Source organism: Sardina pilchardus, chromosome 12, assembly GCF_963854185.1.
Source record: "Sardina pilchardus chromosome 12, fSarPil1.1, whole genome shotgun sequence".
NCBI lineage: Eukaryota > Metazoa > Chordata > Actinopteri > Clupeiformes > Clupeidae > Sardina > Sardina pilchardus.
This window is the reverse complement of record NC_085005.1, coordinates 34,028,748-34,040,057: the sequence shown is the minus strand read 5'-3', so window position 1 is coordinate 34,040,057 and position 11,310 is coordinate 34,028,748. Positions and strand designations below refer to the sequence as shown.

At 44.9% G+C, this 11,310-nt stretch overlaps 1 protein-coding gene across 1 annotated transcript in view; it reads right to left on the bottom strand.

Moving 5' to 3' along the window:
• The window catches only part of mthfd1l (methylenetetrahydrofolate dehydrogenase (NADP+ dependent) 1 like), a 78,373-nt gene extending 71,653 nt beyond the window's left edge, over positions 1 to 6,720 (bottom strand). The window contains exons 1-4 of the mRNA XM_062551244.1: positions 6,374 to 6,720; positions 4,003 to 4,087; positions 1,747 to 1,797; positions 1,494 to 1,547 (exon numbers count right to left, since the gene is read on the bottom strand). Of these exons, the coding sequence (XP_062407228.1) occupies positions 1,494 to 1,547; positions 1,747 to 1,797; positions 4,003 to 4,087; positions 6,374 to 6,603 (420 nt within the window). The 5' untranslated portion in view covers positions 6,604 to 6,720. The remainder of the gene's footprint in view (positions 1 to 1,493; positions 1,548 to 1,746; positions 1,798 to 4,002; positions 4,088 to 6,373) is intronic.
• Between the last annotated feature and the right edge of the window lie 4,590 nt (positions 6,721 to 11,310).

Here is an 11,310-nt window from a genome sequence, read left to right as displayed (position 1 = left end):
TCTACATTAGTGGGTGAGTATATGAGTGATCTGGTGTCTGCAGTTGTTGATCTGTTGACTATATGAGTATAATGAGTATATATGTACAGTAGTGGGTGAGTATATATGATGGTGTCTGTAGTAGTTGGTCTGTTGACTCTATGAGTATAATGAGTATATATATGTATACAGTAGCGGGTGAGTATATGATCTATTACTGTCTGTAGTTGTTGGTCTGTTGACTATATGCGTATAATGAGTATATATGTATATATACTGTATATGTCTACATTAGTGGGTGAGTATATAGGATGGTGTCTGTAGTAGTTGGTCTGTTGACTATATGAGTATAATGAGTATGTATATATATACAGTAGTGGGTGAGTATATGAGTGATCTGGTGTCTGTAGTAGTTGGTCTGTTGACTATGAGTATAATGAGTATATATATATACAGTAGTGAGTGAGTACATGAGTGATATGGTGGTTATATGAGTACCTGAGTGATATTAATGTCTGTAGTTGTTGATCTGTTGACTATATGACTATAATGAGTATATACGTATATGTATACTGTATATATGTCTACATTAGTGGGTGAGTATATGAGTGATATTAATGTCTGTAGATGATGAGTATAATGAGTATGTATATATGAGTATATATGTATATATACTGTATATATGTCTACATTAGTGGGTGAGTATATGAGTGATCTGGTGTCTGTAGCTGTTGGACTGTTGACTATATGAGTATAATGAGTATATATATACTATATATATGTATATACTGTATATATGTCTACATTAGTGGGTGACTATATGAGTGATATTAATGTCTGCAGTTGTTGATCTGTTGACTATATGAGTATAATGAGTATATACTATATGTATATACTGTATATGTCTACATTAGTGGGTGAGTATATACTATATATATATGTATACTGTATATGTCTACATTAGTGGGTGAGTATATGAGTGATCTGGTGTCTGCAGTAGTTGGTCTGTTGACTATGAGTATAATGAGTATATATATGTATACAGTAGTGGGTGAGTATATGAGTGATCTGGTGTCTGTAGTAGTTGGTCTGTTGACTATATGAGTATAATGAGTATATATATGTATACAGTAGTGGGTGAGTATATGAGTGATCTGGTGTCTGTAGTAGTTGGTCTGTTGACTATATGAGTATAATGAGTATATATATGTATACAGTAGTGGGTGAGTATATGAGTGATCTGGTGTCTGCAGTAGTTGGTCTGTTGACTATGAGTATAATGAGTATATATATATATATACAGTAGTGAGTGAGTACATGAGTGATATGGTGGTTATATGAGTACATGAGTGATATAAATGTCTGTAGTTGTTGATCTGTTGACTATATGACTATAATGAGTATATATATATATATATATATATATGTATACTGTATATATGTCTACATTAGTGGGTGAGTATAGCCTATGAGTGATCTGGTGTCTGCAGTTGTTGGTCTGTTGACCCACTGACCTCCTCCTCAGTGCAGGATTCTGGCAGACTGATGTCCATGATGCTCAACCCCACCTTGGTGAACAACACACACACACACACACACACACACTCAGATACAGGTACAGATAGACACACACACGCAGATAGACACACACACAAATAGAGACACAAATACACACACACAGATACAGACAACATGCAGATGTACACACACACAAACACACAGACAGAGAATGCAGCAGACGCACCTTGCGCACACACATACACGTACCTTGGCCGCCATCTTCTTGTTGATCTCCAGGAAACGGTCATCCTCAGCTGCCTAGGAGGAGGAGGAATAGAGCCCATAAACACACACACACACACACACACACACACACACACACACACACACACACACACACACACACACACACACACACACACACGCAGTCAGCTGCATCACTTTGCAAACATTCCATATCTGTCTCTTTAATCAATTCCTTCGTCAGCTGATTAGGTGGACAGTGTTTGAGAACAACAGCTGGTCTCTGCCTACGAGGCATGAGCTGCAAACCTGATCAGCTGATCACTGCTGCCATAAACCGCCAACAGTCATCAGAGCATCAGTGCTGAGCTGCCTGTAGCATCTCATACAGCATCAGATCATCAGTGCTGAGCTGCCTGTACTGTAGCATCAGATCATCAGTGCTGAGCTGCCTGTACTGTAGCATCTCATACAGCATCAGATCATCAGTGCTGAGCTGCCTGTACTGTAGCATCTCATAAAGCATCAGATCATCAGTGCTGAGCTGCCTGTACTGCAGCATCAGATCATCAGTGCTGAGCTGCCTGTACTGTAGCATCTCATACAGCATCAGATCATCAGTGCTGAGCTGCCTGTACTGTAGCATCTCATACAGCATCAGATCATCAGTGCTGAGCTGCCTGTACTGTAGCATCTCATACAGCATCAGATCATCAGTGCTGAGCTGCCTGTACTGTAGCGTCTCATACAGCATCAGATCATCAGTGCTGAGCTGCCTGTACTGTAGCGTCTCATACAGCATCAGATCATCATCTCATACAGCATCAGATCATCAGTGCTGAGCTGCCTGTACTGCAGCATCAGATCATCAGTGCTGAGCTGCCTGTACTGTAGCGTCTCATACAGCATCAGATCATCAGTGCTGAGCTGCCTGTACTGTAGCATCTCATACAGCATCAGATCATCAGTGCTGAGCTGCCTGTACTGTATCATCTCATACAGCATCAGATCATCAGTGCTGAGCTGCCTGTACTGTATCATCTCATACAGCATCAGATCATCAGTGCTGAGCTGCCTGTACTGTAGCATCTCATCACATACAGCATCAGATCATCAGTGCTGAGCTGCCCGTCGCGTCTCATACAGCATCAGAGCATCAGTGCTGAGCTGCCTGTAGCATCTCATGAAGCATCAGATCATCAGTGCTGAGCTGCCTGTACTGCAGCATCAGATCATCATCTCATAAAGCATCAGATCATCAGTGCTGAGCTGCCTGTACTGCAGCATCAGATCATCATCTCATACAGCATCAGAGCATCAGTGCTGAGCTGCCTGTAGCATCTCATGAAGCATCAGATCATCAGTGTTGAGCTGCCTGTACTGTAGCATCAGAGCATCAGTGCTGAGCTGCCTGTACTGCAGTATCTCATAAAGCATCAGATCATCAGTGCTGAGCTGCCTGTATCATCTCATACAGCATCAGATCATCAGTGTTGAGCTGCCTGTACTGTAGCATCTCATGAAGCATCAGAGCATCAGTGCTGAGCTGCCTGTACTGCAGCGTCTCATACAGCATCAGATCATCAGTGCTGAGCTGCCTGTAGCATCTCATGAAGCATCAGATCATCAGTGCTGAGCTGCCTGTACTGCAGCGTCTCATACAGCATCAGATCATCAGTGCTGAGCTGCTGTCGCGTCTCATACAGCATCAGATCATCAGTGCTGAGCTGCCTGTACTGCAGCATCAGATCATCATCTCATAAAGCATCAGATCATCAGTGCTGAGCTGCATGTCGCGTCTCATGGCCTAAAAACTGTAATAAAGTCACGACTGAACTTGTCCAGCTCTACCAAGGAGACGAGTCTCTGACATCATCAGTGCTTGCCCAGACTGAGCAATGTTGCCGGGCAACCTCATAACCGGTTCCATGCATTCTGATTGGATGACTAAAGTTCTCAACACACTTGAGGTTGGTTGGTATGAGAGGGAGTGTGTGAGTGCGTGTGTGTGTGAGCAACATACAACTCATCTTGCACTGGATCATCCCGCTCAATATCATGATCAGTGTGATCGGTGATCAATATTAGGTCTGGATCATCTTCCTCAATATCATGATCAGTGTGATCGGTGATCAATATTAGGTCTGTATCATCTTAGCGTGAAACACGCACACACACACACACACACACACACACACACACACACACACACACACACACACACACACACACACACACACACACACACACACACACACACACACACACACACGACTGTACCTGTATGATGGCGAGCACAGGTGTGATGGCCGTGTTCTCTCTGCAGAGTTGGGCCAACTCCTGTCTGCTCTGCTGGATCACCTCCCTACACACACACACACACACACAAATAAATAAACACACACAAACACACACATATATATACGTATATATTCATAAAAACAAACACACACACACACACACACACACACACACACACACACACACACACATAAACAAACAAACACAAATGCAGAATTATACACACAAATACATAAAACAAATATTGTCAAGGGAAAACCGCTTACACATTGCTCTCTCACTAAGTATTCTACACCCAAACACCACCTATGGCTGAATCCCAGTGTGAGCCCTAAGGACTAAAGACACACACACACACACACACACTTAGGCCCAATCCCAATGTCAGCCCTAAAGACTAGAACTAAGGACTCACAGACTTAATTGATCTCAGGTGCTAAGTGAGTGAGTGTGTGAGGCCACATGGGCTCAGATAGGTAATTTAGGGATTGGGACAGCACTTCACGAGATCACATGTACCTTGGCGATGTTTACTAACAAAGACGTTGCTAACATTTGCACCATGCACGTGTGTCGTGCGTGCTGTTGTTTACCTTCATTTCCGGATTTTTCTATGATCTCCGCGGTAAACGTCACAACACTTTGAACTGTGGGTAATTCCCTTAGGTTAAGTCTGCACCGATGCAGACTCACGGAAAGGGCTCGGTAAGTCTGTACTCAAACCCTCCCGCCCGTTGTAATTCGACATTGGGACAGCCCTAAACCCTTCCGAATTTCGCGAGAACGCGCACCAAAGTCTGTGAGTTCGTGAGTCCGGACATTGGGATTGGGCCTTAGAGTCACACACACACAGGCTGACTCCCAAAGTGAGCCCTAAGGACTAAAGACTCACACACACACACACACACACACACACACACACACACACTGAATCCCAAAGTGAGCCCTTAGGACTAAAGACTCAGGTGCTGAGTGAGTGAGTGTGTGAGGCCACATGGGCTCAGGTAGGCATTTGGGATTGGGACAGCACTTCACCAGATCACATGTACCTTGGCGATGTTTACTAACAAAGACGTTGCTGACATTTGCACCATGCACGTGTGTCGTGCTGTTGTTTACCTTTGGCATTTCCGGATCTTCCTATGGTTTTTGCGGTAAACATGACGGTGCTTTGAGCTGTGGGTTATTCCCTTTGGTGAAATCTAATCTGCACCAAAGCAGACTCACGGAAAGGGCTCAGTAAGTGTGTATTCAAACCCTTATTGGGACAGCCCTAAGCCCTTACCAATTCTGCGAGAATGTGCACTAAAGTATCTTGTTGTCACTGATAACTTGATTAGGAATGCATTGCTGACCGGTTATCAGCAGTGTAAAGGTTGCCGTCATTGTTGCCTTTAAGAAATCATCAGAGCAGAGAAGGCAAGAATGGGAAGAACCCTTTGGACAAAGAATTAGGCTATTCATGGGTTTCATCAGGTCCCTTTCCACAGGTGTATACAATCAAGCACCATGCAGTCTGCATTGATAATCAAGGTGCTTGATTGTATACACCTGTGGAAAGGGACCTGATGAAACCCATGAATAGGCTAACTGTTTAAAATCACTAAAGAATTAGGCTATAACTGTTTAAAATCACTACAGACTTGCCCCAGTGGCTGAACCGTTTGGACAAAGAATGGCATGTCCCAAAATGCTGTACAATTCCTTTAAGATTAGCCTACTATAGATCTATAATATTTAGTTCCAAAATACTTTGACATTCCTACAGTTTTTATTTCGTTTGGGACCGGGCAACTGGCCATCTTGCTATCTGGGTAACCGTTGCCAAGCAGCAGATTACAGGGTCTCGCGCATCAGTCGGGATGGGAGGGCGGAGTCTCCGGGGATCATCTGAGTCCACGCGCTGGAACACTAACCTAGACTACAGGCGCGAGGGCACGTTATGGCGTGAGATTAGATCTCGCGCACACCCGGGATGAGGAATCTCATCAACTCACAAACCTCCCGTGCACGTGGGTTGCTGGCAAATGACTAACGTTACGCTCGACATGAAGTTTCAATGAACTCGTTCCAGACTTCCTTCATGATTGTAAACTTTACCAAAACCTTGACGTAGCCTATTACAATAAGAGTGCCCAAATCAGGAAATTACGCAACCGATTAAATCATTTGTCATAGTCGTAGGCTACATAACAACTAAGTTTATAACAACGTTTACGATTTCATGCATAAAAGACAAACTTTTCCCGAACTTTCTGTCTTTGTTTGGGCACCTGAAAGCGTGTTTCCTAGCTCTTATCTCTGTTGTGTTCCCTGAAAGCGTGTTCCTACTTCTTGTCTTTGTTTTTACCTGACGGCGTGTTCACTGACGGATCCATCTCGTCGCTTCCTGAGTTTTGCCGCCGCTTCAGATGTGTGTCCGCCCGTGCTGGCATCACGCGCGAGGGCACGGTGGCTCCCAAACGGAAGCGGCGCAGAGGTCCTCCGGGTACCGAGAAGACGGGAACCGTGCCGAGGTACATGCCCTGGACCCACCGGGAGGTTCCGGCATGCGTTACGGAGAGCAGCGGACAGCCTCATGGCGATGTGCGGGTGGAAGTGCCGGTACTGCGTGCGCGTGTGGTGTTCCTGTGAATTGGGGAGGCGGCACTACCGGCGTTCTCGAGATGCTCCCTACTGTCCGGGACGCTGGAAGGCATCGACTAGTCTATACAAGAGTGTCGGGTACGAGCATGCTCGTTCATGAGAAATGTGAGACTCATTTGTGGTGCGGTGGCAGTCTAGTGTAGATGGAGCTGTACTAAAGCGGGACACCGTTTTTCATCTAAAGCCTACCTTACACTGACGAGATTTGGGAAAGATTCTTGAAAGATTGTAGTCTTTTAACTAATGCCCCTCATTCAGACTTTACTCAAAAGACTACAGTCTTTCAAGAATCTTTCCCAAATCTTGTCAGTGTAAGGTAGGCTTTAGAAGAATCAGGTGGTCGCAGGAATACATCCTGTAGTCTGCGTGTCACTTGTCCTTCAATATTAGCACTGAACACACACACACACACACACACACACACACACACACACACACACACACACACACACACACACACAGTAGGATCACTGAGGTTGCATACACCATGATCAGTAAAACACCACTGATGTTTTTTTTGGAGACACTGGAGTTTCCTGTCAGAGCTGGGTATTGCACGTGTGATGTATAATGTGTGTGTATTGTTTTATTTGCAGTACAATGGCAGCTGTATGAGGTCATCAGACTTAAAGCCTGAACTGTGGATGAGGATGTGTGTGTGTGTGTGGGGGGGGGGTATAATTTAAGTCACTGGACTAGTGGACGAGTCCTTCCTACCTCAGCTCACTCACATTAGTATCACAAGACTGCTCACTCACTCTCACTTATGAGTGTGTGTGTGTGTGTGTGTGTGTGTGTGTGTGTGTGTGTGTGAGAGAGAGAGAGAGAGAGAGAGATAATAATGACAGTAATTTTGTTGTAAAATATTTATTTCTTGAGAGATAATTTGAAGCTGTTTAGCTCATTTCTAAATGGTCACTTTAAGAGCATTGTGTCTACAGAACTCTCTGAATGATTGTTTGCCAGCTCCATTGAAGTATATCCTATGGCTCGTCCACAAACTCTAGCATTGTTTGTGCCACATTTAGCACAATATTAACAAGGATTAGCATGATGCTAAGGTGGCATAAACAGCGTTCATTCCTTTAGAGATAAAAGCATGTAATGACATGTTCTGTTTGCAATTAAACGTGATATAATGAGCCTGGTATTCACAGACTTCTGTGTCTGCATCACTCAGCACCCAAACGTGGTCAGAACTGCCAAACTCCACAAGGAACAGACACAGCAAATCCCTGTGACCTGTCGACTATAACCAGAATATGAGTGTAGAGGAACAGACACTATTCCAAATCCCTGTGACCTGTCGACTATAACCAGAATATGAGTGTAGAGGAACAGACACTATTCTAAATCCCTGTGACCTGTCGACTATAACCAGAATATGAGCGTAGAGGAACAGACACAGCAAATCCCTGTGACCTGTCGACTATAACCAGAATATGAGCGTAGAGGAACAGACACTATTCTAAATCCCTGTGACCTGTCGACTATAACCAGAATATGAGTGTAGAGGAACAGACACTATTATAACCAGAATATGAGTGTAGAGGAACAGACACTATTCTAAATCCCTGTGACCTGTCGACTATAACCAGAATATGAGGAAGAGACACTATTCTATTCCTCTTGCATCTCCTCCTGGGGATCAGTGAAGTGTCTACAGTACAGTAGTATGTACAGTATCTATAACCAGAATATAAGGCTGAGCGTGTCTGAGAGGTGTCTGCTAGTCAGTTATGTTAGCAAGCAAACTGTGTGTGTGTGTGTGTGTGTGTGTGTGTGTGTGTGTGTGAAAACAGATCTGCTATCTGGAGACAACGAGATCATGACTGTGATTGTGATTGAAGTTGTGTGTGTGTGTGTGATTAGGATTGAAGTTGTGTGTTTGTCTGCTGGACTGTAGTTTGTTTGTCTGTGTATCTGGACTGTGATTTGTTGGTGTGTTTGTTTAGACTGTTGGACTGTGATTTGTTGGTGTGTTTGTTTGGATTGTTGTGTAACACCTTCACATCACCATTACGCACACACAGTAACCCAGTAACCCAACACACACAGTCCTACGTTTTGCAGAATGTTTGAGGATGTGTGTGTGTGTGTGCTGGATGTTTGAGGATGCATGTGTGTGTGTGCCAGATATTTGAGGATGTGTGTGTGTGTGCCAGATGTTTGAGGGTGTGTGTGTATGTGCCGGATGTTTGAGGATGTGTGTGTGTGTGCCGGATGTTTGAGGATGCATGTGTGTGTGTGTGCCAGATGTTTGAGGATGTGTGTGTGTGTCTTCTGCATACCCGGAACACCCACAATCCTGTGCGCATTTATGAAGGATTTAAAATATTTACTAAACAAGGCAGTTCACTATGTATTTAAATGTAAACATTGGCTTATTCTCACTATGTATTTAAATGTAAATATTGCCTTATTGTCACTATGTAAATGAGCTTAAATGAAGTGTGGGTCTAGTTATTCCCAGAGACTATAGGCTGGTCATTCCCAGAGACTATAGGCTGGTCATTCCCAGAGACTATACTGGTCATTCCCAGAGACTATATAGGCTGGTCATTCCCAGAGACTATAGGCTGTTTCCCAGAGACTAAAGGCTGGTCATTCCCAGAGACTATAGGCTGTTTCCCAGAGACTATATAGGATGGTCATTCCCAGAGACTATATGCTGGTCATTCCCAGAGACTATAGGCTGTTTCCCAGAGACTAAAGGCTGGTCATTCCCAGAGACTATATGCTGGTCATTCCCAGAGACTATAGGCTGGTCATTCCCAGAGGCTAAAGGCTGGTCAGTCCCAGAGACTATACTGGTCATTCCCAGACTGGTCATTCCCAGAGAGTAAAGGCTGTTTCTCAAAGTCCAGATCCTTCAAGGCTGCCGTTGTGTGTGATGGTGATTGCATGAGTGTGTGAAACCTTTAGCAGAAACACAAGGGAGGGAACTGGGAACGACTGGTTACATGTCAAGGACACGCTCTCATTCTCATTCGTGTGTGTGTGTGTGTGTGTGTGTGTGTGTGTGCGTGTGTGTGTGTGTGTGTGTTTGCGTACTGTGGAGACCATCAAATAAATCCTGGATCTATATGGCTCTTTGCTAGTGTTGGTCATGATCCAGGTGGTGTGTGTGTGTGTGTGTGTGTGTGTGTGTGTGTGTGTGTGTGTTACTGACTGAACAGAGAAGGAGATTGTATGTGACTGAGTTGTGTGTGTGTGTGTGTGTGTGTGTGTGTGTGTGTGTGTGTGTGTGTGTGTGTGTGTGTGTGTGTGTGTGTCTGTGTGTGTGTGTGTGTGTGTGTGTGTGTGTGTGTGTGTCTGTGTGTGTGTGTGTGTGTGTGTGTGTGTGTGTGTGTGTCTGTGTTTGTGTGTGTGTGTGTGTGTGTGTGTGTGTGTGTGTGTGTGTGTGTGTCTCCAGAGCAGGAGATAACATGGGACAGAGTTGTGTTTCATTACAAATGAAATCTTTAGTAGAAACATCAGCGTGGGAGTTGGCAGGACTGGTTACATGTCAAGGACACACTCATTCTTATTCTGTGTGCGTGTGTGTGTGCGCGTGCGTGCATGCATGCGTGTGTGTGTGTGTCTCGGGCAGTCGGGCTTCACGTTGCCTATTAAAGCAACACTGTAGTCTGTGAGCTGTGATTAGGCGAACTCAGTGACTCTGGGGGGGGGGGAGAGTCGGGGGGGGGGGGGGGGGTCTTCATACATTCCCAACGACACCATGCTGATGCATGTGAGTTTGATTCCTGTGTGTGTGTGTCTTTTAACCACACATCCACCCACCCACATACACACACACACACACACGCACACACACACACACACTCCCTTAATCACGCCTACAACACACACACCCACCCACACACGCAAACACACACACACACACACACTCGCACACTCCCTTAACCACGCTACTCCCACCCACCCACCCACACACGCACTCCCTTAACCATGCCTCCACATAAACACACACACACACACACACACACACTCCCTTTAGCACGCCTCCACCCAAAACCACACACTTGGCAGGTAAACTTGTGCTCTCACACACACTTGGCAGGTAAACTTGTGCTCTCACACACACTTGGCAGGTAAACGTGGGCTCTCACACACACCTGGCAGGTAAACTTGTGCTCTCACACACACCTGGCAGGTAAACTTGTGCTCTCACACACACCTGACAGGTAAACTTGTGCTCTCACACACACCTGGCAGGTAAACTTGTGCTCTCACACACACCTGACAGGTAAACGTGGGCGCTCACATCTCCTTGCTCCTGCAGCACTCTGCTCAGCCAATGAGGATTAGGATTGAGCAATTCAAATGATGTGTTAAGACCCTGGTGTTGCACCCTCTACTCTAATGCCTGTGTGGGCTCTGCCCCCTGCTGGTCCTTCCTGGTATTGCACCCTCTACTCTATAGACCTCTGAAGTTCGCCTACAAAAAAGCTACCATCTTTGCCCAAATAAGGAGATCCGGTATCTTGAGATTTTTTCTATGGGAAAATAACATGAGAATTTTCAATTATCGCACCTGTTAAACTCTCGCGGGGATGATGACATTGGAAATGCAGACGTTTTTCACTACACAGTTTTGTCCACTGCCGTCTAGTGGATACTGTGATCTTCGGTAGGTGA